The following is a 27,969-nucleotide window of genomic DNA, read 5'->3' as shown; positions in this document are numbered from 1 at the left end:
ATGATAGTCAAAGTAATTTGAGCATATTAGCACTGGCATTTATTTGTAGGAAGTCACAGACTTTTACACTGAGTTGATTTTTTGTACCCAGAAATGCCCAATCAGGCCTTTGTGCCCTTTCTCTTTTCCCCACCAACAGCTGACTCTGTTTATTTCTGATGAGTCACTGTGAAAGATGTGCTTGACTCAGGGGTTTAGGTTGAGTATCAGATGTCATGAATGTCTCTGCTGTTCTATCCCCTCTACCCTCACATCTGCTGCATTGCCTCCCAACAGACACTGAGGGCGGCAGGGAAGACCTACATGATCTTCTTTGTGTTGGTGATCTTCGTGGGCTCGTTCTACTTGGTGAATCTGATCTTGGCTGTGGTGGCCATGGCCTACGAGGAGCAGAACCAGGCCACCATGGAAGAGGCTATTCAGAAAGAGGAGGAATTCAAGGCCATGCTGGAGCAGCTCAAGAAACAACAGGAAGATGCCCAGGTCTGCCCTCTGCAGAATAGAGCACAACATTATTCCTTAGTCATGTTATTTCTTTGTTCTGACTTTCTTGATGTTTGTTTCTTTGCAGGTGGCTGCCATGGCAACCTCTGCGGGTACAGTGTCGGAGGACGCAGTGGAGGACGATGGAGGAGGGCGTCTGTCATGCAGTTCCTCTGAGATGTCAAAGCTCAGCTCCAAGAGTGCAAAAGAGCGACGTAATCGTAAGAAGAAGTGGCGGCAGAAAGAGCAGGAGAAGGAGAAAGGCGACAGTGAGAAGTTTGTCAAGTCAGAGTCGGACGACGGCAGCAAGAGGAGCCGCTTCCGTTTCCCTGATAATCGCCTGGGTCGAAAGTCTTCCATTATGAACCAGGTGAGGAAAACAAGGATAATGTGTCTGGATGTGTTAAGCCATCAGCATCAATTCAGCATCATTTGAAGGGTCAGTTGAAAAACACTTGCACAAACATCTATTTCACTGTTTAATGTGCAGATAATTGGAAATTTCCCTGCAACTTTTTCAGTGTGCTTTTTGAATGCTTTGAGTTCCACACATGGAATTCTACTTACTTCCATAGCAATTGGTTGCTGGCATAAATCTCCCAGACAAAACCCTAAGCAAATAAAAGTGAAACTATCTGCATGTCTAGATACCACTTATAGTTTAGGTAAACTGATCCTTTAGTTTTTTTGAGGCTCAGTGATAATTACTAGTATCAAACACAAAAAGAAACCAAACAAGATACCATAACATCAGAGCCACAGAATTGGAATAGAGATGCTTTTTATCTCTTGTGAATAAAAAATAAATGTCAGTGAAAAAATGTGGCTTTAAATGTGGCTGTGTACCTTTTGACTGTCAGGTGAGGAATATTTTAGATTGAGAGTGCTGCTATTGTACAGTGTGGTGTTGCACGAACTCACATATAGAGGAGCATATAGTGGCCAGAGATATAGAAACACATGTCCAGGTTCTGAATTATTCACAGTGATTACATGAATGTTTCAAAGGGCGCAATCCTGCAGCTTTGCATAGGCCCCACTAGGGCTCCACTGGCTCTTATAATGTGTTTTACAGTGCAGGACTTACCAAATAAGATAAGGCATACTGGCCCTATTAACAGAGGATTGATGTAAAACAAATCTCCAATTTAGCTAGCATACTCTGCGTGCAGCTATAATAATATTTGGATCAATTCTAGCAGCAGCTCAGATTGATGTTGTCATGACTCATGTTCCTCTCCATGTTGTTTCAGCTGCCTGTATCTCTGTCCTGTGTGTTTGTGTGTGACCTTGACATTGTAGGATATCACTGACCTAATTATGTATTTTCCTCTTGTTTATTAAGTCACATGATTGCTCCAATAGAATATGCCTCCTTAGGGAAAAGTGTCCTGGTTGAATGACATTTCCCACAAGCCACAGATGTTGCTTTTCATCATGACCTCCAGAACTGATGACAAACAGCATCAAAATTATGGTGCAATCAATTGTGATTCTGAAACACCCTGTGCTACATCAGTCACACAAATGTCTCCTCTCCACATCCTTCTTCTACCCCCAGTCCCTCCTCAGCATACCCGGCTCGCCTTTCCTGTCCCGCCACAACAGCAAGAGCAGCATCTTCAGTTTCAAGGGCCGCAGTAAGGACGTGGGTTCGGAGAACGAGTTTGCCGACGATGAACACAGCACGGTGGAGGAGTGCGAGGAGCGCCGCGGCTCCCTGTTCAGCCCTTATCGGCGGAACAGCTACAGTGGCTTTCACGGGAAGAGGAACAGCACGGTGGATTGCAACGGCGTGGTGTCGCTCATCGGCCCTGGGCCCGGTGGACGCCTTCTGCCTGAGGTGAAAATAGATAAGGCAGCTACTGACGACAGTGTAAGGAAGTCCATTAGTAGACCTGACTAGGCATGGCCCCCCTCTCGTCCGTTTATTTTCTTTCTTGCTCTCTATCTTCTACTCTGTCATCTTTGCAAGTCCGTATGTATCTCTTGGCTAAGCACTCGCGCCTCCCCTCCCCCAACAATGTATGCTGCCCTCCGACAGTAGACAAAGGATGGAGAAATAGATATGTTTTATAGTGAATATACTATAGCCAACCTGATAGTTAGTGAAACTGGGTCTATCAGTGACTTCCAGGCAATTTTGTTGTTTGATTTGAACGATGAATGTTGTTTTGAATGTTCATATCAAAAAACGTATTGATATATGCACCCTATTCACACTTTTACACAGGCACTAATTAAACAGACATGATACTATTAACCTTCATGCATTGGCACAAACATCAAAGCTTGATTAATATAATACAGAACTTCCTGTGTGGTGTGTCATCAAGTTCCTGTTTAACACACTCGTGTAATGAAACACAATTTGTGTGAACAAACAGCATACAATGATGAGTTAACATGCTCTAGTGTGTTGATGTGTTCCTCCTCCAGGCATCCAGGTCCTATGCTAGCCTGTGTGGGTAGATCTACAGTAGGAGGCCGAGGAAACAGAGGGGACCAGCACTATAGAGCCACAGACATTTATTCTGCTTCACTTATACACTGTTAATATCCCAAAGCAGATTCACACGTAACACTCACCATCCTATCAGACCGTAGACATATATAATTCAAGAAAAAAGGAGGGCTGCTGTCCTTGTCTGTCTTTACCTTTCTCTGTTTTCCAAAATCTCCCTGGTCAACATTAATGAATTAGCTTTGCCTCATTTTACTTAGCATGGTAGATTTAAATCCAAAATTAGAACAAGCATGACATAAACAGCAGAACAATGACTATGGTGTCTGTAATTTCCTCTCCTTCTCTTTGACTTGGAGCATGCTCATGCATGACAACTGGATGGATCTGAACTATCTGCCTCCATATGATCTCTTTACAGTGCTCTTGACTTGATGGTTGCAATATAAGTTGTATGGTTTCAAAGTAGGAAGATACAGTAGCATCAATTTGCAAGTATCATTATAATGACCAGATTTGGGAGTCCTTTTTATATATATAACCTAATGATTATATTGCAATGGCAGCAAAGCCTCCATTATTGCATGTCAGGACTGAAAATGCATTCATGCAGAGGCAGTTCTCCTTGCACAATATCGCACAATCCATTTATTATTTAATCGGGATGAGCTAATTACATTCAAACACAATTAGGTCAAGTAGCCCGAGACCACTACTCCCACTTTGGCTGAGACCTGCATGCATTTACAGCATACACACATCTTCCTTGAAACCAGCATTGATATAGAAAAGATTTAAACATGCCCCCACCCCAAAAATCTGATCATCAACTACTTTTTCCTGCCAATGCTGTTGTGCACTTCCCTCCGCCGGCCACCGGTGGTGATTCGGGATGGTGTTCATGTCCTCTCCATGGGTGCTTGATTCTTCCTCTCCCCCTGACAGCCGACTACTGAGGTTGAGGTGAAGAAGAAGCTGTCGGGCTCCCTGATGGTGTCTGTGGACCAGCTCAATACCTCCTTTGGGCGGAAAGAGCGGGCCAACAGTGTCATGAGCGTCATTACCAACACACTAGTGGAGGGTACTGCCACTTTAACCCAGCTATTTAACCTGCTCTCTCATTATTCTTTAACTAGGGCTGCTCTCATTGGTTGATTAGTTTGACATGAATTTCCTGCTTATCTGCTTTGCATATCCAACAGTACCAGATACATACAATGCATACAATTTTGTCTATAATTTGATACCATTGCATGTGGAATGCTCAAGCACGCAGGTATGTTTGGTTTTGATGTGTGATCCGCGCTATGTCTTCAGAACTGGAGGAGTCTCAGCGAAACTGTCCGCCATGCTGGTATAAGTTTTCTAACACATTCCTGATCTGGGAGTGCTCCCCCAAGTGGATTAAGATCAAGGAGATTGTGAACCTGATTGTCATGGACCCCTTCGTGGACTTAGCCATCACCATCTGTATCGTGCTCAACACCCTCTTCATGGCCATGGAGCACTACCCCATGACCCCTGCCTTTGAAGACATGCTGTCTGTAGGCAATCTGGTGAGTGGCAAATCTTTTTGTTCCATTTTTTTTCTGATTCCCCGGTTAAGAATCTCCTCTGCTTCTGTTTTGCAGCTCACAGGGAGCTGTTATTTTTAGGACCGTAATTGACAGCTCTTTCATTGCTGATTCAGAGTTGAAAGGAAAAAAAAAACATTCTCAAACCCCCTGCTGTTTTCTTGCATCCATGCATTTCTCATTTCTTCACACACACACACATGTTCCCTTGTCTTCTCCTGCTATCTCTCTTTCTCTCCTCTGGTTGTGTTGAGCTGCTGTTTGTTTCAGTGGGACCAGCCTGCCTCTCTGCAGGTTTGCTGACTAGTGGGAGGCCTGCATTAATATTTCATGGAGCTTGATTGATGAGCTGCTCTAAAATGGTGCCTGAATCATGGCTTGGATAACGCAACCTGGCCATTTTCACTTTAACATTGAGTAAATCTCAGCTCTGGCACCATGATTGTTTACTTTTCAGTATCACATTTGTTAATATATGTTGTTCCATTATCCTAAAACGAGATGTGTCACAAATGACACAAGTCTCAATGTGTAGTGTGTGTTTGGATACACACTTTTGGAAAGGTATTCATTTACATTGAAACAGCGCAGAGATGTGCTTTTTGCCATTTGTGTTTCAGAGTCATTTACTAGAAAAGGCCATTGTGTGGCATAGGTGGAAATTTGTCCATCACTTTCATGCAATGAGTCATTGTCTTAGACACACAAACACACACACACACACACACACACACACACACACACACACACACACACACACACACAAACACACACACGCACACACATATATATGTACAGACATACATGTGTGTTTATTTATTATACAACTTCTATAATTGAGGATAACCTCAATAATTTATTAGGGCTGTTAAGAGACCACAGAAGTGCCATTTCACCTTTACTGAATACAGCTGACACATGCGCACACAACACCAACGCTAGATGTGCTGCCTCTTTGAATAATTCGATTTATCCAACTGGTAATTCATTAGCATGCAGTTACCATAGGGATAATTTATATTTTTCTTTAACATGTATAATGCACACAACTCAGATAATGGATCACAATATATCTATCACAAACTTCACCACCCATCATATTTCACATTCTCACATCTCTTGTGAAATATGGTGTTGAGCCAAATCCATTTGTTCAAATCTGTTTCCTTTCCAACCTGCCAGGTATTCACTGGGATATTTGCAGGGGAGATGCTTTTCAAGCTTGTGGCTATGGATCCATATTACTACTTCCAGGAGGCCTGGAACTGTTTTGACGGTTTCATTGTGACGCTGAGTTTAGTGGAGCTGGCTCTGGCTGACGTTGAGGGCCTGTCTGTGCTGCGGTCATTCCGATTGGTAAATGCTCATATTAGTTCCTCTCTTAATAAAGAAAGCATGTGGAGTTAGCATCTTAACATTTGGAATATGCAAATTGTGTTGCTTAGAGATTTACTTTATTCACTGTGTGTGCTTGCAGGCAACATACCTGTATGTTTGTACTGTTTTTACTTCCCTGAAGTGAAGCAGCAAGTTAGCAAAGCTAAAATGTTGTGTGACTAATTCATATGCCTCTTACTCTTTCCACCCACCCCATTCAGCTGAGAGTGTTTAAGCTGGCCAAGTCATGGCCTACCCTCAACATGCTGATCAAGATCATTGGTAACTCTGTGGGAGCCTTGGGGAACCTGACTCTGGTGCTGGCCATCATCGTCTTCATCTTTGCTGTGGTGGGCATGCAGCTGTTTGGCAAGAGCTACAAAGACTGTGTGTGTAAAATCTCTCTTGACTGTGAGTTGCCCCGCTGGCACATGAATGACTTCTTCCACTCCTTCCTGATCGTCTTCCGGGTGCTGTGCGGTGAATGGATTGAGACCATGTGGGACTGCATGGAGGTGGCGGGTCAGGGCATGTGCCTCATTGTCTTCATGATGGTCATGGTTATCGGTAACCTGGTGGTGAGTGTCCAGACTTTAAGGGTGCGCATTTATTCTTTTAGAGAAACAGCAGACTGTTGGCTCTCCAACCCATCTTTAAATAATTATGATGTGGTCAGAGATGGAAAAATTAGCGCTCGACATCCAGTTACTGATTTCTCATTTTGTGTCCAAAGGTGTTGAACCTGTTCCTTGCCTTGCTGCTGAGCTCATTCAGTGCTGACAACTTGGCTGCGACAGATGACGACGGTGAGCCCAACAACCTGCAGATATCCGTCAGGCGTATCAAGATAGGCATTGCATGGATAAAAGCGAAGATGCGGATATTGATGGCCAGTCTGCTGAAGAAACCACAGATGGAGGACGAGCAGAAGCCTTTGGATGACATGTATGACAAGAAGCTCAACTGCATTGCTAACCACACCGGGGTGGACATCAACCGTGACCTGGACTATGCCAAGAATGGTAACGGCACCACCAGCGGTATTGGCAGTAGTGTGGGCAAGTATATGATCGATGAGGACCACATGTCGTTCATCCACAACCCAAACCTGACCGTCTGCGTGCCCATAGCTGTGGGAGAGTCTGATTTTGAAAACCTCAACACAGAGGACTTCAGCAGCGAGTCAGAAAACGAGAACAGCAAAGAGGTCAGTTTGAGGATTACATCATATTATTCACTTCTAATAGTTTATCACACAAGTATTCAAACAGGCAATATTAGAAAAACAGACTGAAATCTGCAGCATACTTAACAACAAAACTTAATAATTAATTTATTTTACTTTTAGAATAACAACATGTAGATATTGTTTTTATAAGCCTCAACTCCTCTACACCGTGCAATTTCCTCTCTCAGGACAGTAAAGCCATGGGTGTGGCTGGCTACTCTACACTGTTCAGACATTAACATAACTCCATTACTCAATAGAGTCATATAGAGTGGCTGGAGCAAGCAGGCAGTGCAGATGAAATGGATATCTGCTGATGTATGTCTTTTGATAGAATGCATTAAGAAAACTTTCAGAGCAGATGATCTGCCATTTGATATTCCATGTCAGTGTATAAGTGAATAATATGTGATGTTCAAGATTGTTATAATGTCCATTTCAATATGGAAAAAATACCACTCTTATCTAGTAGTCCTCAAAGTGTTTTCCTTTTATAGACTGAGCCAACACAAATTGGGAATAGGGTACCATGAAATTAGCATTTCCTGACAGGTCCAGACTGCTCCTTATGAGTCCAGCTATCTTCATAATTAGCAGTTCCTTAGCCATGCCATAAAAACAGATATTTTTCTGAATCACTGAAATGTTGTGCCTTTGTTTCTTTGTGTGTCTGGATCTGTGTCTGTGTGTGTTCGTGCTTATTTGTCTGCATTTCTGCAGCTGGATGACACCAGTTCGTCGGAGGGCAGCACTATTGACATCAAGCCAGACGTGGAGGAGGTGGTGGTGGTGGAGCCGGTGGAGGAATACATGGAACCAGAAGCGTGTTGGACAGATGGTATGAGATGCTCCCAAGGCACCCATTACCTACAAACCATAGCACAGAGACTCCCTTGAGCTCATTGAAAATGATAGGGCAATGATACGGGTAAAGGACAGTTTCTTTATGAAGGATCACTCACCCATAGAGACTCTTATTTATTTATTCCTCAAAAACCCATATATCAATGTAAAGACTTGAATTTGAATTCTAAACACAGGAATGTAACTTATCTAACCATATCAAATGCCGTTTCTCCTCCTGTGTGTCCTCAGGATGTGTAGCCAAGTATAAGTGCTGTGCCGTTGACATTACTACGGGCTGGTGGAAGAGGTGGTGGTTCCTGCGAAAAACCTGCTACCTGATTGTGGAGCACAACTGGTTTGAGACCCTCATCATCTTCATGATCCTCCTCAGTAGCGGTGCCCTGGTAAGGAGGCCTTCTACAGGTCTGTTTATAAAAAAATTAAACATATAGCTGTATATAATACAAACTGGATACAGATTGAATAAAGATGACTCATTAAAAATGGAGGTACTTTACAGGCACTAGTGTGTGTCTATATTATGGCAGTGATGGTTTGTTTCTCAGTCTCCGAGCAGCACGGTTGGGGGAGGGGCCAGGAGCGCCTGTGATTAATGGACTACCGTTTATCAAATGTGGGATCTATTCCTGTTGTTGGAGTGGGGCCTTGTTCTCAAACATGTGAAATCAAAGCAGTCAAAGACTGCTGCAAATCTACATTAGCCTTTAGGGGTGGGAATCACCAGAGGCCCCTCGATACGATATTATCACCATACTTAAGTCATGATATGATATTATTGTGATTTTAAACATTTTGCAATATGCAATACAATATACTGCAATATATTTATTATCTATTTTCAACTGCAAATTATGCAGTTTATCAAGATTTGTTTTATCTAATAATATAAAGTTTTCACTCGGTTAATCTCACTTCAGTCCATTTCTAAAGACCTATAGCGAATGAACTAAAATATTATTATCATCAACTATTTCCTTTTACTTTATTTAAGTCATCTATAGTGGTGATTTTGCATAAAAACACACAATTGATTGACAAATGATTAGAAAATATAAGATCTTTTCATTAGTAATTTTAGTGATGTATTATAAGCTGCTTAGAGCTTGTGTTAGGAAGTTAAATAGGTCATAATTCCCTCTCTAATATCTATTCATGTTTCCATAAAAATAATCTCCTTCAAACAACAGGATTTATTGGAGTTTCACACCAAAAACTAAATTTTACAAGACATTTGAACACATCATCATCACGTAATAATTTACTTTCGTACAAAACAAATTTTTGCCGAATGAAGCTTGAATGTACCACAGTGTAACACAATGGAACCTCCATACGGCTCTGCTCCATACTTAACGGCTGTTGCTGTCAACATTACTAACGTTACAAGCTCTCCTGCTGATTTCAACAAGGTTTTGTTATTCACATGTATCAATATCAGACTAGCGACTAGAAAGCATTAATGACAATCTCCAGATCACATATTTATACTTAATCTAGGCAGATAACCATCAGCAGTAAAACTTTTTTTTACGCTATGATGCTTAAATTGTGTAATTAATCCAGGGTTCACATGACAAACTGGTAATTTTCTTAATCCAAAATGCTCCTTCACTGCTGATTTAAGACACTTTGTAGCGGATATAAGGCTGGAGTCTTGGATCTTCTGAAATGTTTACAGCAGGGGACACTATTAGGTGGACTGCGGCCCATACCCAGACGCCATTGTATCTGGACCCTGGACTTATAACCGATAGATAATTGACAATTATTACATTTTGACGGAGTGCTTCTATTTTAAGCAGAGCAAATTTTCCAGGCTTTATGGCACTCGTTCAGCGGTTCACGAAACACACCGACCAATTACATGCGTTGTAAACCATCTCACGTGATGCATCTCGGCCAATCACATATGTGTATTCCGATAAGCATCGCAACTCCAGTGACATGTACACAAACAAGGGAGAGACAGGGAGAAAGACCATACAGTTGGAGAGATTCTTGGGTCAGAGTTGTTATTTTTCACATGGTGTGCTCCAAAAAGAGAAAATTGGACAAGGAAACCAGAGCCTTTAACCAAAAATGGACAGAATATGTTGTGTTCATTCTTCCCACGGGCAGTTCAAAAGCTGTATGTCTCATATGTTCAGAGATCGGCAGCAATATTAATGTTTATATCATAAAAGATCGATACTTGGCGTTTGTATATCGATACAATATTGCCTCACAAAATATCATCATACTATGCTGTATCAATTTCTTTCCCCGACCCCTATTAACTGTGGAATATTTCACACAGAAAATATTTTTTATTCAGTAAATCCCCGTTAGCGATCAGCAATGAGCGGACTATAGTGCTGTATACAATTTCATGAGTGGAATTATATCATTAGGTGTAATATTTCCGTTTTTGTCGTGGCTGACAAATGTTTCCTGTTTCTCTACAGGCCTTTGAGGATGTGTACATCGAGCAGAGGAAGACCATTCGGATCATTTTGGAATACGCCGACAGGGTTTTCACCTACATCTTCATCCTGGAGATGTTGCTTAAATGGGTCGCCTACGGTTTTGTCAAGTATTTCACCAATGCCTGGTGTTGGCTGGATTTCTTCATTGTGGATGTAAGTCCAGCTCTTGTTTCCTGTATTGTGTGAAGTAGATTAGAGAAGAAGAGCAGTTATTTCGTCTTCCACCACACACTGGTACAGCAGCAACACACTGGTACAAAGATAAACACAGTCTATTAAGCAGCAGAGCTAAGGCTAATTTCTGCTGTAAGAATTTGTCTTTTGCTTATACTATATGGACGCAGGATATGATGTTGTTATAAGTGTTGCCCCTATAATTGTCTGTTGGGTGTGGTTAGGTCTGAGTGGTCAGGTTAATAATTGAATATCTGCTTAATGGCCTGCATTAGGTGAGAGGGCATGTTGTTTACAGTAAGAAGCCTCTTTTTTGGTTCAGTGTTTTACAAGACAGAACTTCAGTCTGTCTATTTCAAGAATGAGTCAATCAATAAACAAGCCTATTGATTACAACCATATTACAACCATATTCAATCATGCTCAGAGCAATGCAGCGTGTTAAAGGTCTTTGTCTGTGTCTCTGACCTGTAAGATGTTTGATATGTGCCTATGTCCTCTCTCTCTGTGTACTTCTCTGCTCCTTGTGTCATTCAAGATTGAAAGACTGGAATGGGAAAAATTCTTCAATCTATTCTTTGTTAGTTATATATATCACCACGTTTTAATCTTATTTTGACTATAATCTTAGACTGGAAAAAATTAGACGACCGTTTTTGTAGCTATAAACTTAAAGCAGTTGTATTTTACATAAATGCTGGCAAAATTGGGATAGAATAGGAATTTCCCTGATTTCTGTCTTTCTCCTTGAACTAACCACCTCTCCGCAGTGTCCAACACCTCAGCCAATACCCATGAATGGACTCCTATCAATGGCCAGAGGTTGCCATGTTGATGTATTATAAGCTCCTTTATCCCAGACTCCATGCAGCAAACAATTCATTTATTACATACCATAGACAATGCACACTTAAGTTTCTACATTCACACATTAGATATTTTAGTGTTTTTTAAAGCTTACAATAACACATTAGTTTATTAAGACTTCCTAAAGATTCAGTACACAGCTATTTTTAAACCATATTGTGATGGCTGACACATACAGCACACATAGAGCCTGTAGCAAATAAAAAACACACCACCCCTTGCTGATTCTGGTTATTGCCATTGTAGAATCCCTGCCTGTAGGTGTGTTGTCAAGCCCAACACTTGGGACAGTGCAGGGCGCCACGTTTCCCAAGTTGTGAACATGTTACGGAGAGTGACAACCCTCCTCGCCTCCTCCCCTCTTTCCCTGTTCTCCTTTCATTCCCTCTTGAAAGTGTAACCTCAGGTATGTGGTGACATTGTGCTGAGATGTAATGATGGTGGGTGACAGGCGGCCGGCGGTAAGTTTGGTCTTCACTAGCGCTCCCCCTCCAAAAAAAAATAAAGAAAGATTTGTGCTTGATGAGTCTGGGTTGTGTTGGGGCCTGACTGCCTCTCTGCCGTCCTGTGTTGTGAGGTGAAATCATTGCCATGGACTCAGAAGGTGGGGGGGCACCATCATTAGACCGGCCTGTATTCTTTTTGATTGTGGATGTGCTTGACTCTTTGTGTGAGCGTGTTCCTCCTCATTGCCCTTGTGTTTCTGTATCTTTCTGTTACCCATTTGATTATGGCACAGGGCAAGAAATGTAATGTCAGCAACTGTGTTGTTCAGTTTACAGCCTATAGCAACTGGAGAACACAACCAGATATTTGCAAAGTAATATATTTGCAATATTTTGCTTACATTGTAGGAATAAAAATTCACATCATAGATGGAATAGTCCATATGAATCTTACATTGGCTGTTCAAATCGACAAAATAGCTAGGATAGGATAGGATGTGTGTGAATGTGATAGGTATCATACTCCATTCATCTTTCTTTTTCACTCAGATTATTATCGTTGTTTTGTTGTGTTTTTTCCTTTTATTTTATTTCGGTTTATTTCTGTTTGGTTTGTGCTGTCGTCATCATGGGATCACAGCCCCAGATGTCATTGGCCTTGCCTTGCAGAGCTCTGTGAGAAGGACGTTGAGGCGCTGAGGTCACTACCACACAGCTGGCCCAGCGGGGGGCCAGAGGCCAGGCCCCCCCTAAGGGGGGCTCTCCAAGGGGTCAGGCTGAAGGTGACAATTACCCCAAACACTGTAGTGTAGATCAAGGCAAAATCTTTATTTTACTGTCTCCCACCAGCACAGCTGCAAACTTATTCGAGAGGCAAGGTTATTGATTTAAATAAGCGCTTTGTGCCAAAGAATAAATACTTAACAATATCTAAGTAAAGCCCTGTCCTGGACATCCTGGACCCGATGAACATTCACGTGTACAGTAAGAAGTCTGAATCCATGCTGCCACATCTGCTGTTCTTTCCATAGTTTTGATGCATCCCACCCTTAAATGGTTGAAAAGTTGGTCTCTTTTAATTAATGTGGACAATGGCATCAGTCAAAATGAAGATTTTGCCTGTTACAAACCTCCCTCCGTGACTTTGGTAAGCTTTGGATGTTGTGTACTTCTTGCGGTGAGTTTGACCGGTTGGTGTCGGTGGCTGGTTGGAGGTGCTCACATGTGTTCACTGTTGATATTTTTCCTTATTTGTAAGGAACTGGTACTCCCCCTGTTTAAGCCCTCCAGCATCCAGACTGGGATTGCAGTGAAGAAAAAAAATTAAAAGACTTCCTGAGGATGCAGTTCCTGTGATCATGCACTGATACTTGAACAAGCAAATTTCTCTCTATTTGACCTAATTCTAATATAACTGCCCACTCTTGCATTTTGCATCTAGATCAGGGGTCTGCAACCTTTACTATCCAAAGAGCCATTTTGCCTTGTCTTTCTACATTACATTTTTTGCACATATCAAGCATACAGGTAAGCCGGCATCATTTGCAGTGAAAGCAAACAAATACGTCCACGCAGAATTAAACTCTCTATTTTCCTCAATGACTTTTCTTTTTTTGGATTTATCCATTGATAGTTTACCGAGGGCGGGGGTCTGCAAATCATGAGGGTCAGGCGCTTGACAGCGACGTAATAGGATGTCACATTTTAGTTGACAAAATATTAAAACATTTTTTATTTTCAGTGACACAGTAGATGTAGACACCCACGTTCACTACTTGATTGGTTCTTAGCAGTCACGACGTGTCCTTCCCTGATTCGTGACACCCCTATCACGTGACCCGTACCCGGAAATTCACAAACAACAGCCTTGGTTATCTATCGACTACCAGGTTAATTTAACATGGACAACTGATTACAGGCGTTGCTGACCTTGTTGTCTTTACTAGCAGCAGCTGTTCAGTTAAAGTCTGCATGTCTGTGGAGGAAACAGCTGTTATTGGAGTGATTAGCGAGCGGCGTGTCCAGTTATCAGACCTACGGAGCGGCCATCTGAAGTCAGGTTAGCGGCTTTGAACAACCAATCTACTTCCTGTTTACACCAGCCCCACCCGCGTGCCCAATGTACGTGAATAGTCACGTGATATTCGTTTTCAGGCTTGTAGTCTGGACGAAGATCATTTCTAAAACGATGCTGAAACGCCGCGTGGACGGAGATCGTTTTTGTTTGTTAAAACTTTTTATTAGTGTGGATGTAGACTCAGGGAGCCGCAACAGAGGGGCTGAAGAGCCGCATGCGGCTCTGGAACCGCGGGTTGCCGACCCCTGATCTAGATTAATTTGCATTCAGCCAAAGAATCCTTCATTACAAAGCTTCCCTGTGGAGCAGACAGTCTGTAATGGCCGTCTTAACACACTTAAGGTGACCTCATTAAGGTTAATTCCTTCCTGCACTTCTAACAACACCTTGAAGAACATTAGCGCAGCTTATTGAGTGCAATCCCCATCGTCCATTTCCTCTATTGTTAACAATGCAATTCTGTATATGTGTTCAAACCATAACTCCTAAATTTACATTGATTTATTATGGCGATAAGAGTATTGCATATTTACTATGTTGCAGTAAATGGTATTATATACAGTTTTGGGAATGAATGACATAATGTAAGGACTTAGTGAGTGTTTTTAACTAATGATAACACACTAGGAAGTGTTCTTTGGCTGCAGCAATGCCTCTGTGGCTGCTGCCAGATGTAAGAGGGGCTGCACCAGTTTCTTTGAGGTTGTGTGCTGTTATTGTCAACTGTTTGTAACTCGACTGTGTATTTTTGTCCTTTCAGTGCCATCCAGTGCTAATAACTATATCCGGTCTGCCCTTAACCTCCATCCCCGTTTCTTGTGCGTGGTTCATGTGACTGTGGCTCTCCTATTTGACTCTAAATGCTGTATGACAATTTGATTTGATGTCTGAGAAAGAAAATGACAAAATGACACACTTGTACATGTTTACTTGTATTCTTTCTCTTAGGTTCCATTAGTTTGTCTGTCTTAAATTATATGGGATTTTATGCCTCAGCCCAAGAGCGACATGGAGAGACAATGTTAGAGGGGCAAGGGTAAGGCTCTCAAGTCTGTTGGGTTTTTATCAGCTTCTACAGGTTAACCTCTCTCCTTCCCTCCCTACCCAACTCCTCTGCTTTCCCAGCCCCTTCACTTGTATTTTTACTAAATCATGTTGCATTCTTTACTGCCTAATTTACCCTCTATTTGAGTCTTATGTCTCTTATCTCCTCTCTTTCTCTCTCAACCACACATTTTCTTGCAGGTACAAAGGACTTTTCACTTCTCGTCAACTGCCCCAAATAACAGACAAACAATCCCTATGGCGCACTGCTACTAAAAATACTACACACATAAGACCTATACTAAACATTTACCTTCTCTCTCAGTGTATACATGTATAAATGCAATATTATACATGCATAGATTTATGTGTGTATGTCAAGCAACTCTCCGCCTATGCCAGGGCCGTCTCTCTTCCCTAGTGAATATTCTCACTTCTAACAGTTTGGAACCTCTTTTGCTTCTCTGTTTTTGTGTAGGTGTCTATAGTCAGCCTTGTAGCTAATGCGCTGGGCTACTCCGATCTAGGGCCCATTAAATCACTCAGGACACTAAGGGCCTTGAGACCCCTCAGAGCCTTGTCACGTTTTGAAGGGATGAGGGTAAGATCCAAAGCTAAGCAGCTGATCCTTCCGCATGCCCATTCAACAGTTTAAAGCATGCTAGAACTGATCTAAAAAACAAACTAAGAGGACAAATAACTCCAAAATTTGGGGGGATTGTTTTTACCACCAGGAAATGAAAGCTAATAAGTCACCTTTCCATGCGCAATCCTGTACCATGCCTTTCTTAGAGCGAAGGAACAAGTCATGATGCAGCTGAGAGACTGAGTAAAGTAACAGTAAAGTTGTATTGCCAGCAGAACAACATACATTTCAATTGAATTTCTTAAAACAAAAACAAATATTCAGAAATTGATTTGTGTCATTATAAAAATTACCCAAAATCACAAAGCTGCCTCATCACATTAGTGACAAACTAGAAATTCTGGTTACTTCATCTTACTTTGTTTCTCCTTGATTGGCCAAAGTGAATGTGAAATTGGTCAAAGCAAAGCAAACTTACAAGCCATTTCATATAGCTTTCAAATCAACAGTTAGCTCTTCATTTGGCCTGATTCTCAACCACTGCTTTTAATTAAGAACCCCCCCCCCCCCCCCCCCCTCCCAGGCCCCCCCTCCCAGCCCCCCCCCCCCCACCCTCCCATAACCCCCAACCCTCCCCAGCTCACATCATATCCCAATGCATCTAGCATTGAGAACAACCAGCAGGAACCAGGGAACTGCAGGACACCAAAACCTCTGCCCAACCAGTCACACCATAACTTTGCATGCAGGACAGCTGCCAAACAACCACTCAGAGGAATCTGTCCCACTCGTAATAGATGTGGTTTACAGAGCCGAAATCACTTGCGACCTCTGGTTGCTTCAGCTGTCTCTTCCTAAAATATCTGATTGGTTATCTTTGTGACTGGTGGTAGCAATAGGTTGCACCTGGTTGTTGTCACCCGTAGTCCCCCTTGTCTCTTTCTCGCTCTCCCTCTCTCTCGCTCTCCCTCTCTCTCGCTCTCTCTCTCTCTCTCTCTCTCTCTCTCGCTCTCTCTCTCTCTAACTCTCTTGATCTCATTCTCTTTTACTACTCACTACTCTTGGACTGGTTCCCTAGTCTTCTAGTTTGAGCTTCTTCTCTTCACCTCTGCCCCTCCATAACCTCCTCCTCAGCCCCAAATGTGCAGCACTGTGCAGCAACCACACCTCCCCACCCTTCCCCCTCCTCTTCTTCCACACCCTGTTATCCCTCCACTACTCACTCCACCTCGATACGGTTCGGCTGGGCCGGACCGCTGGAGGGTCACCACACTCTCCTGCTTGTCCAGGATCTTTCTACATCAGGGACTGAGACAGAAACCACACACTCACAGTGTTGTGGCTTTGGGAGGAAAATATTTGTTGAGCTTCTGCCACCTGCAGCACTTTGGGTCGTACCATCTGACCGATGGATCTTCTAACAGTCCATTCTGGTGGCAGTTTATTGCTGTAAATTCATTCATCAATATTAAACACTTAATGTATAATCTTTCCTTTGGGAATGCAGGCAGAAGCTTTGCAAATATGCTAGGCTGCCATTTCATTCAAGGCATTAATGCTGTCATGTCATGGCACCACATACTGTAGTGCATACAGCAGGCCCTGGCTTCCTGTTGCCTTCCACTCCCACAGGAAGTGAAACTGGGAGGCAACAACAGGCCCAGTTAAACTCTGATTTTGAGTTTTGGGTCTGGGTGGGTGGTGGCCCATAGGTTGACTTGTACTACAGCGTTCGGACAAAACTCTCAACCCGACAATGTGTTGCCCCTTTAATGACTATATGTCCCAAAAATGTCCCAAAAATGACAGACCAGCAAGAGAAGAAGGCCTGTGCAATAATCTAGTGGGTGCACTGATTGTAAATTTATTGAAGAGTCTCATTCATGCTAGATATCCAGCGACTAAAATGTGATGCCGTTGCACATGAGCAGACGTCAATGCTTTTAGGCCCTGGATAGGCTTTATGGATGCTGTCATGAATGTCTCACTGACATTTTATAGGTGTGATTGTTAATTTTGGGATAGGAAATAGACCTGTTAATTGTTATGTCATTTTTGGGGTTGGAAATCATGGCACATTTGCTTTAGTAGAGTGTAATAATGCCAATACCAGTGCCCCTATGAATGACCCCATTCACTGGGTGTAAGTGGTAAGAGAGATGAGGGTGGCCCAGTCATGCAAAGGGAAACAAATAAAAGAATTTGATCCTGCTGTATCAATTTTCTACTTTAATGTATATGTTCATCAATTGAGTTACCATTTTGTTTGATCTGAAAATGGAAAATTTTAGGTCAACGCAATAAATAAATGTATAGGGAACTACATGAATGGAGAGATGACACCATATAAAAGAGATTCTGGAGAATTAGAATGATGAAAACCTTTATATCCTCGCTGGTTGAGTATTACGGTGCGACGCATTGTAGAGGCCAACGCAACTCAACAGCGCCGAGAGAGCAGTGCAGCTTCAGTTGGACACATTACACTGCTTAACATGCAATGTTTATTGGCTGCTCTGACTACGAACTTTGCTCTCTTCCTCATAATGCTGCTTTGTAATCTCGGTCTTACTTTTTTTGAGCAATGCATTGTACAGGAATGACAACATCTCCAGCCATATTTACCCCACTTTCAGTAAATCCCCTCTCTCCTGACGAACCTGCTGACATTTAAGTCGCACCAAAGATTTTGAAATGACAATAATTTTGATTGTTTTATCTATTAAAGCATTAGTCATCGTGGGGCCTTTGGATGAAACCTCTGAATCCCAATCACTTTAATGGCCTTTCCTCACAATGAGAAGGCCAACTCATATTATAAGAGTTCAGCAAAATTGGGCTGTAGATATTTGTCAGACACCCATACAAACCATGTAAATATCAGAATGGCTCGTCAGACTCACAAGCAAGCAAAGTTTTAACCGTTATCTCTTTAGCCGCCATCTCTCTATCCACACATTTCTCTATTTATTTATATATTGAGTTGAGCGGTTCTTGAGATTGCACAATACCATGTAACACGCATGTACTATAACTGCCGATGCACATTATGCATTTTTGAAAGCCATTTTCCCTCTTTCTGAGAATGCTTTCCACACAGCATGGCCTAATTTTTTTTTAAACAGACTTTTTGAAAGCGGTTCAATTGTTTCTCAGATTGAGCGAAGAGTCATTTTCTCAGCAAGTGCAATTGCAACACTGAAGGAATTAGTGTTTTTTTAGGCTTATAATTGTATTTGAAAAACATCCTCCTAAAGTCATTTTCTTTTAGCATTTTACATCAGACACAATATTTTACCAGTGTGCAGAATTTTTTTATTCAGCCAGTAGAGGTTGTGTACATGCTGAGAAAATCCTGCTCTACAGCTCCTCCCTGTCTGTATTTAATGAGGAGGGAATATGGCTCCATAAAACGAGTCTGCCAAAGACATGCATGCTCAGCTGTCTGCCTGAGAGCTGCTGGTCGGCCTGCCTAACACTGGTAGTGAGCGGTTCACTATGTGCTGAGCTTATTACTGGCTATAATAAATCTACGGGAAGTCAAATTGGATTGCTAGAAAGGTCTAGAGTTTAGGGTGGTGGTGGTGGGAACTATTATACTTAAATTGATTTCTATTTTATTGCTGTGTTATTTTTTTTAACTTAGTTATGGGAAAGGGTCAGTAAGATTAAGAATATTGACTGTCTAAGGTTGGGGTGGTAAGAGTGGACACTTCATAGTGGTATGGCAAACACCTGTGATACATTTTTTACTGACATTTAAGCTTTATTAAGTAAATACGTACAAACATACCCATCTATTTCCTCCAAATATTAAATCCTAAACTACTGTATTTCTCACAACACTGTCAAATTCTCCCATTATTATTTCATGTTATTTTGAGATTTAAATTTATTTCAGAAATATATGTAAAGGTGAAATAATAACTGGAGCATTTAACAGTTTTGTGATTCTTAGGGGAGATAAAAAAAATTGAACAACCACTGGGATGCGTGAGTGTTTAATGTATGTATGTGTATGAGTGTCTATCACCTTATGAAAAACAATATCAGGATTGAATATGTTGTAAAGTGTACAATAGCTCTAATAATTTACCGTACATGAACTATGTTTTTTTTCATATAAGATTCATAGGAACTGTCATGCACATTTAGTGCCACACACTACATGTCAATGACATTCATGTCATGTACAGTGTAACACAATGTACTATTCTACCACGTATAAAACATAAAATAGTAGTCTGTGTTGTGGATGTAATTATGAAATCACAAAATGCCCGCAAATAATTATGTATTTTGTACATTTTACATCAGTCATTTGATTCTTATAGATTTTCAAAAATATTGGTATGAGTGTTTGTGTGTGTGTACATGTGTGTGTGTGAGATTGAGTATCCCTTTAGCACTTCTATATGCATGCTTCTACAGATCAAAGAGCATCTCAGAGTCACATCAGTGCTGCTCTAACTAGAAATGGACTCATGCAGCTCTTCCTCCTATTGATTTCCCACACTTCAGTATGTAAATCACAGTAGTGGGCTTTGTATATTTTTGACTACATTAAATCACAATAGGATTGAACTACTGCTTTTATCGCCACCTGTAACAAAAGCTTGAACAATTCTTTAAAGTACTCAGTGTAACGCCATAACAGTATGTAGTGTCTTATCGGAGGGGTTTAAAGAGCTGCGTTTGTTTCCTGGTTTTCATGTCATATCCTGTCTTCCCTGGTCTGGTCTAGGTGGTAGTCAACGCCTTGGTGGGTGCCATCCCTTCCATTATGAATGTGTTGCTGGTTTGCCTCATCTTTTGGCTGATTTTCAGTATCATGGGGGTGAACTTGTTTGCGGGCAAGTACTACTACTGTTTCAATCAGACATCAGAGGAATACTTTTCCGTCGACGTGGTCAACAACAAGACCCAGTGTGAGGCTCTCATGAAACAAAACTTTACCGAGGTCAGGTGGAAGAACGTCAAGATCAACTTTGACAATGTGGGAGCCGGCTACTTGGCCCTGCTGCAAGTGGTGAGAGTGTCACTCCTCCTCTCCTCTCTTTCTGACTCCAGTTCTTATTTCATGTTAACGTGGTTTCTTTTCTCATTTTCCGATGCACCTTTCTGTTTTTTTCCTTTTCATTCTGTGCTTCACCTGAGGGTCTGTTGTTGCTTCAATCTCCATTTGCTTTCACAGCACTCTGAAACTGTTGTTTGGTGTTTCTCCATTCCTTCATATACTTGTTTCTTTCCATGCACAAGCTGTACTACAGGACATGCATCAGTTTCGGTTTGAGTTTCTTTGATTTACAATTTACAATTTTGTTTTTTTACAATTTTATTTAGTAATGTCTCTCTTTTGAAAGGCCACATTCAAAGGTTGGATGGACATTATGTACGCCGCTGTGGATTCCAGAGAGGTACATTCATTGCTTCTTCAATAAATATTGTAATGCATATTTCTCTCATTGTATGCCAGACTGTTAATGCACAGGTCTTAAAGGAAGAGTTTGACATTCTGGGACATACACTTGTTCACTTTCTTGCTGAGAGTTAGATTAAAAGAGTATGAAGCTACTGCCAGCAGCTAGCTAACTTAACTTAGCTTAGAGACTAGACTAGTCTCGACTGACTTCAAGTAAGAGTTCATTTCTTTACCAGGGCCTTTGATTTTTGTACAGAAAAAGCAAATAGGTGTTAATACGTGAACTTAGGAGATGCTGCTGTTGAAAGCTTCATATTTACTGTATGGATATGAGAATGATATCGATCTTTTCATCTAACTCAAGAAAGTAAATAATCATATTTCCCGAAATGTGAAATTGTTTCTTAAAATTGGGTTAATAAGTCACACTTGCTTCAACATTGTGCCTCCCTCCTAGGTGGAAGACCAGCCCGACTATGAAGTCAACATCTACATGTACATCTACTTTGTGGTTTTCATCATATTTGGGTCCTTCTTCACCCTCAACCTCTTCATTGGTGTGATTATTGACAACTTCAACCAGCAGAAGAAAAAGATAAGACACGTTCTGTCTCCTTAACCTTTATTTTGCTTTTCGGAGTTTCAGTTTAAATGTCAGAATGTGATTATAACCAAATATTTGTTCATCCCTTTACTTTGGAGGTCAGGATATATTCATGACAGAGGAACAGAAAAAGTACTACAATGCCATGAAAAAACTGGGGTCTAAAAAGCCACAAAAACCTATTCCTCGACCACAGGTATATATTTTTTTCTCTGGGTTACTTTATTTGAGTTCAGATTATTCAAAGTATGATGCTTTTGGTTGAAACCTCAGTAAATCTCAACTTCATCTGCCTCTTTGTGTCCTCTCTCTTTGTAGAACAAGGTCCAGGGTATGGTGTTTGACTTTGTGACACAGCAGGTCTTTGACATCTCCATCATGATTCTCATCTGCCTCAACATGGTTACCATGATGGTTGAAACAGATGATCAGTCAGACGAAACAGAGAACGTCCTCTACTGGGTCAACTTCATCTTTATTGTCGTCTTCACCACAGAGTTCTTGCTAAAGCTTTTTGCCCTTCGCCACTATTACTTCACCAATGGTTGGAATATCTTTGACGTGGTGGTGGTCATTCTGTCTATTGTCGGTAAGTGAGGGAAGTGACACGAAGCAATAAGGAAGGAACTAAAGAATAACAAGTCTGTTGTTTTCTGATGATATTCCCTTTCTTTCGTCTGTCTATTTTCCTTTCTTTTCTCTCAGGCATGTTCCTGGCTGATATAATTGAGAAGTACTTTGTGTCACCAACCCTCTTCAGGGTGATCAGGTTGGCTCGTATAGGCCGTATACTCCGTCTAATCAAAGGAGCTAAGGGCATCCGGACTTTACTTTTTGCTCTGATGATGTCACTGCCAGCCCTGTTCAACATTGGCCTATTGCTCTTCCTGGTCATGTTCATCTTCTCCATCTTTGGCATGTCTAACTTTGGCTACGTAAAACATGGAGCCGGAATTGACGACTTGTACAACTTTGAGACCTTTGGCAACAGCATGATCATTCTGTTCATGATCACCACGTCAGCTGGATGGGACGGCTTGCTACTGCCGATTCTCAACTACCCACCAGACTGCGATCCCACTTTGGAGAACCCTGGTACAAACGTGAAGGGCGACTGTGGTAACCCCTCAGTGGGAATCTTCTTTTTTGTCATGTATATCATAATTTCTTTCCTGATTGTGGTCAACATGTACATTGCCATCATCCTGGAGAACTTCAGCGTGGCCACAGAGGAAAGTGCTGATCCACTCAGTGAGGACGACTTTGAGACCTTCTACGAGATCTGGGAGAAGTTTGACCCCACTGCCTCTCAGTTCATTACTTTTGCCAAGCTGTCTGACTTTGCAGACACACTGGAGCACCCACTTCGTGTGCCAAAGCCCAACACTATAGAACTAATTGCCATGGACATGCCCATGGTGAGCGGCGATCGTATTCACTGCCTGGATATCCTGTTTGCCTTCACAAAGCGAGTGCTGGGTGACAGTGGTGAGTTGGACATGCTGAGACAACAGATGGAGGAGCGTTTTGTGGCAGCCAACCCCTCCAAGGTGTCGTATGAACCCATCACCACCACTCTTCGCCGCAAACAAGAGGATGTCTCTGCCAGAACTATCCAGAATGCCTACCGCATCCACCTCATCCGGCGCGGCATCATCTTCAAGCGTCACATTTTTACTAACAACAAATTTGAGAATGGCGGGACAAACCAAGAGAAGAAGGAGAGCACCCCATCCACTGCCTCTCTCCCCTCCTACGACAGCGTGACCAAACCTGACAAGGAAAAGCAGGACGAAAAAAAGGATGAGTGGGCCAGGAAAGAGAAGGACAAAAACCAAAAAGATGAGTGGGAATCCAAGTGTTAAGGTTCAGTGACTCTCAAAATCCAATAAAACAGAGGGAGATGAGACTCTGAGCCCAAACCCAACAAAATGTAGAAAAAGTGATCATTTGCAAGTAAGAAAAAAAAAACCATACAAAAAAAAAATGTTTACAGACTCAATACTACTGAGGCAATGTGGTTTCTTATGTCGTAAAAGACAGCTGAACCAAACACAATCAGTTTACCACGGAACATTGCTGCATAATGACCAAGTTCATAGAAATGAGGAACAAGTACAAAATGACTTACAGTGTGCTGGCCAGTGACACACATTTCTTTGGGGACCAACTGCCAAGGCACAGAAATCTCTGCTAGATGATCGAAGAATTGCAAAATCCCTGCCACCACCGAGTGTGGACCCACGCAGCAAAGCTCCAATGCTACGGGACTGGATCATACAGATCCCACTAGAACTGTATTAGCAGTCTAAAGGAGGGTTTGTAGCACAGTTTACCATATTGATTACGATGAAAACAATAATCAACCAAGCAAGTTTTATCCAAGAAGGAAAACACTAGCTAGGAATGAAGGGGAAACCCAGAACCGTTGAAAACGTTTTTTTTGTTTGTTTGTGTGGAGTGTACTTGCATCTTTACATTATTTGAGCAGCAAAAAAAGATAACATTTAACCCATTTCACTAGTCTTTTCATACCCTCTTTGTTATACTGTACTGACATTGTAAAAGACACATTCTACATGGGCTTTCACACTGACTGGGTAGTGGTCATTAGTCATTGTTTTGACTTGGGCTGAGGGAGACTTGCTCACGCCGAGTTCCAGATAAATGATAATTATTGTGCTCGTTCAATGCATAGAAATTACTTGCATGAAGGCATGTTTTGATCAGGAATCATGCATGAGTATTCATAGTCCCACAAGACACTAATTCTCAGACCACTGCAGTGGCTTGACTAGTTTGAAGCTGTCCACTGTGGAATTAAGTACAATTGAAGATGAAGATTCTGGATAATGATTTATAGGACATTGGGGGAATGATAGTCATATGATCCTGCCCTTCACTAGTTTTGCTTTTCAATTGATGAATCTTTTAATTCAGCCCTTCATTGAAATATCAGGTGAATGAAGGATGTAAGCACTCAGAGGCAGAGTCTCAGTCAGATCAGCCAACAACACAAACTAGAAAAGTTTTTTTTTGCTGCTCTGAATGTTAGTAGTATAGAAAGAGTGTGGAGTGTATGAGTATTAGGAAAGAGAATATCCTCACAATGAGGATGCACAGATTTGGAGGGCCATGGCAGTTGCCAAATCTGGGGCTTATATCTCTTTGTTTACTTACATCCGTCATACAGTTACTTTCCTTACGTATCTGTGGTCCCTGTTTCGTCAGTGAGAGCAGGTGATGTTTCATGCCAAGGAATCCATAACTGGCACCAGTGAGGGTCTAGTGTGCTCAAGTGTCAATAGGTAGCCCCTCTACTGCTGTAGTTCTAGGTGTAGGGACGGAAAAAAATGGTTTTATTTTTTGTTTTGATGCTCTTTTTGTTGATTTGTTTTGGGCTAGTGGAAAAAACTGAAACTGCATTTAGATAGATGATTCATTCATTTTAAGTTCCTCTTTTGTACTCTGTCAGACCACATCAGAATTTCCCAGTGAATGATGTTTTAGGTCGTGCTTTTTTGGACAATTTGAGTTGCCAGCTTTAGAAAAAAAAGCCTTTGAAGTCTTTCTCTGATGTCCTTGTGATGCAATCATCCTCAGAAAAGGATTCGATCAGTGAGAGTGACACTGACCATCTGAAACAGCAGAGTTAGCAGAGAATTGTCCCACGGACATGCCTTGTCGTGCCTAGCATGTATGAAAGGTGGATGGCTATGAAGGGCTTGTGGTTTTGGACTGTAGAATCAAAGAGATTTTGTCTAATATTTCAGGGAGGTGGACGGATGATAAATAACTCAAACGTGGACCAATACATAGATAGAGCCCCTCCCTTCAGGGTTTTAGGTTGACTGCCATGACAACAGGAAACAAAAGGAAGAGTAGAAGAAGAGAACAGTGCTTTGGTCTGAGTCGGAGTGCTGAAAGTCCCATGTTTGTCAGTGTATCATTGTGCTTTTGTGGGACCTCTTAAACACTGTGTGGTGTTAGACCCAGACTCGCACCATCTTTTCACATACTTGCAGGCTTTCAAGTACTGTCACCCGCTTCAAAAATAATTAGCCAGAGATGAAGGTAGAAATGCAAACACTTGCCAAGATTATCCATCAGCAGGCCTCCCATCGACGCAGCTATGTTGTATAATAAGCTTTGTGGGTGTTTTTCATAAAAAAAACCTGAGGCTTGAGGTCAAGTGGTAGACGAGACACAACTGCCTCCTTAGGTGTTTCTGCCATTTCTTTTTCTACACAGGAGTGATGGTCCTATTTATAAGTGGATGACTGGACATAAATCTGACATCCTTCGCCACACCAATATTGCCATTTGGTGTGTTTAACACTGCCTGTACCAGAAGCCCCTGTCTGTAACAATAACTGAGGTCTGTTTACAATATGAGGTCTCCAAATCAGTTTGGCTGCTGCACACTGAAACCAAATACATTCCCAATGAGAACCACAGGAGTGGGTAATGTCATCCAATTTATCCATGTTCATCTTGGATGTAATGTTTTAGAATGATACATTCACACTTGAAAAAAAAAAAAAAAAAGAGCAAAAAAAAAGTCAAAAAAGAAAACACAAAAACATATATATGTACAGTGCAGGCTATGATGTAAATGGCACAATTGCTGAAAAAGAACGAACTTTTTGAGAGAAATTATAAATATTGTATTATATTCTTTTATTTTATTGGCATGCTTTGTTGTGTTTTTTGTAAATAAGGAATTTTAAAATTGTTACTACTAATAATCAAAAAATGAATAATAACAATAATATAGAATGGCTTCCAGCTATGCCCTTTGTCACATTTGTTACCTTTTGGATTTTTTGAGACACTTTTCACTTTGTTGACGGAAATTGAATGAAATATAGATATTATATAATACAAAAGATATATACATGTATACATATATGTCTATATGTATATACATAAAACAGAAGAACACTGTTTGTCACATTTGATTTATGTGCAACACGTTCAGTGGATGTCTAAAACTGGTTGTTTCCAGCACCCTTCTATGTTGGGGAATAGCTCATGTGCGATGTTACTGGAACTGCTTGCCATGGATTGTAGCCTGATCATGATGAAAGGATAATGTTACCAGCACATTTCTCACTTACTGTCATATCTGTCACCTTCACTGAGTATACAGGACACACCCACAGTCACGGACACAAACACACACACAGGTGACTCCTCACTGCCCACCAACTTTACCAGTGAACTCTTCCCTGAGATGGTTCCTACCCCCAGGGCCTTTTTCCCATACCCACACATCAGTGCCATTACAGCTCAACATGCATACAAACATGTACTTGCTTCTCATCCTCACGTTTCTTTCGTTGAATGAGTTTGTTTCCGGTGTTCCACTCAATGGCATGTGCCTTTTTTCTGCTTTTTCTGCAAATTTGGATGTCAATTTCACACTGAAAAAATAAAAGAAACAAAACTGTCCAAACTGTGGAGGGTGGAGGTTCGGGGGTGAGCACAACATTTATCAGGGATGTCGAGTCAGAAATACTGCCGGAGGATCATCCAGACACCCCACTTCATTTTAATATTCAACAGTGTGTGATGTTAACAGAAAAACAGCTAACTCAAAAATGTCCTGTTCTTAGTGCTATGTGTGTCACCCACTTGGCTTGTGAAAAAGCAGCTTGCCTTCTATATTTCTGTTTTAGTTCTTCAATGTTTCTGACTCCATCTGAAATTTATTTTTGTATCAATATTTGATTATAGGACTCATTCTTTTTTAGCATGGTTTATTATGGGCTTTTTTTTCTTTTTGCTGAAAAATTTAAAAGTGCTTTTCAAACTGTTGTTATCATTTGACACCATGACAAAAGAGGATATACAGTACAATATGATGGTGTGTTGCACAACCACTTGGACTCTTGGTAAGAATACAGTATATGAAAGATTGTCTTCATTTGAGCACGAACCTTTTTATTACCAATAAAGCAGCCTTCCAGTTACAACCCGTTTGTTGGTTTTCCATTTACAATCCCTACTTTCCTTCAGGCTCATTTCAGATTCATTGTGTCCAGTTTAATGAGTGGTCTCCATTCATTTTGTGCAGATCATTTTACTGTTGTGGTTGCAAGTGGATTACAAAACATCCTGTGAAATGGAGCTGAGTGGCACTGTGGTAACCGGGTCATGAAAGGCAGCCTTTCAAATGTAATGGACTTATTGAATTTGTTAAGAGCCCCATGTTAACTTTCCTCTCACAGGCAGAAGACGCACTATAGCCCCATTATTATGCAGTCCATCTGTACTGTGATGTACTTG

The 27,969-nt window shown here is 41.4% G+C and overlaps 1 protein-coding gene across 7 annotated transcripts in view; it reads left to right on the top strand.

Annotated features, from left to right (window-relative positions):
* scn8aa (sodium channel, voltage gated, type VIII, alpha subunit a) overlaps window positions 1–27,656 on the top strand; it is a 44,199-nt gene extending 16,543 nt beyond the window's left edge. For 5 of the 7 annotated variants that reach the window (XM_068733463.1, XM_068733461.1, XM_068733462.1 and 2 more), the window contains 18 exons: window positions 277–483; window positions 572–853; window positions 2,045–2,359; window positions 3,893–4,028; window positions 4,265–4,503; window positions 5,704–5,877; window positions 6,120–6,476; window positions 6,632–7,105; window positions 7,847–7,964; window positions 8,222–8,376; window positions 10,438–10,611; window positions 15,545–15,667; window positions 20,397–20,681; window positions 21,016–21,069; window positions 21,532–21,669; window positions 21,770–21,874; window positions 21,997–22,267; window positions 22,384–27,656. In XM_068733463.1, coding sequence (XP_068589564.1) covers window positions 277–483; window positions 572–853; window positions 2,045–2,359; window positions 3,893–4,028; window positions 4,265–4,503; window positions 5,704–5,877; window positions 6,120–6,476; window positions 6,632–7,105; window positions 7,847–7,964; window positions 8,222–8,376; window positions 10,438–10,611; window positions 15,545–15,667; window positions 20,397–20,681; window positions 21,016–21,069; window positions 21,532–21,669; window positions 21,770–21,874; window positions 21,997–22,267; window positions 22,384–23,543 — 4,767 coding nt within the window. In that variant the 3' untranslated portion in view covers window positions 23,544–27,656. The remainder of the gene's footprint in view (window positions 1–276; window positions 484–571; window positions 854–2,044; window positions 2,360–3,892; window positions 4,029–4,264; window positions 4,504–5,703; window positions 5,878–6,119; window positions 6,477–6,631; window positions 7,106–7,846; window positions 7,965–8,221; window positions 8,377–10,437; window positions 10,612–15,544; window positions 15,668–20,396; window positions 20,682–21,015; window positions 21,070–21,531; window positions 21,670–21,769; window positions 21,875–21,996; window positions 22,268–22,383) is intronic. The other 2 variants (XM_068733465.1, XM_068733466.1) reach the window with 1 other exon arrangement.
* Window positions 27,657–27,969: the final 313 nt, after the last annotated feature.

This window comes from Cebidichthys violaceus, unplaced genomic scaffold (assembly GCF_023349555.1).
Source record: "Cebidichthys violaceus isolate CVI_PGR_0920_01 unplaced genomic scaffold, fCebVio1.0.p SCAF_6, whole genome shotgun sequence".
NCBI lineage: Eukaryota > Metazoa > Chordata > Actinopteri > Perciformes > Stichaeidae > Cebidichthys > Cebidichthys violaceus.
The sequence above is the reverse complement of the archived record's forward strand: the minus strand, read 5'-3'. Positions and strand labels throughout refer to the sequence as shown.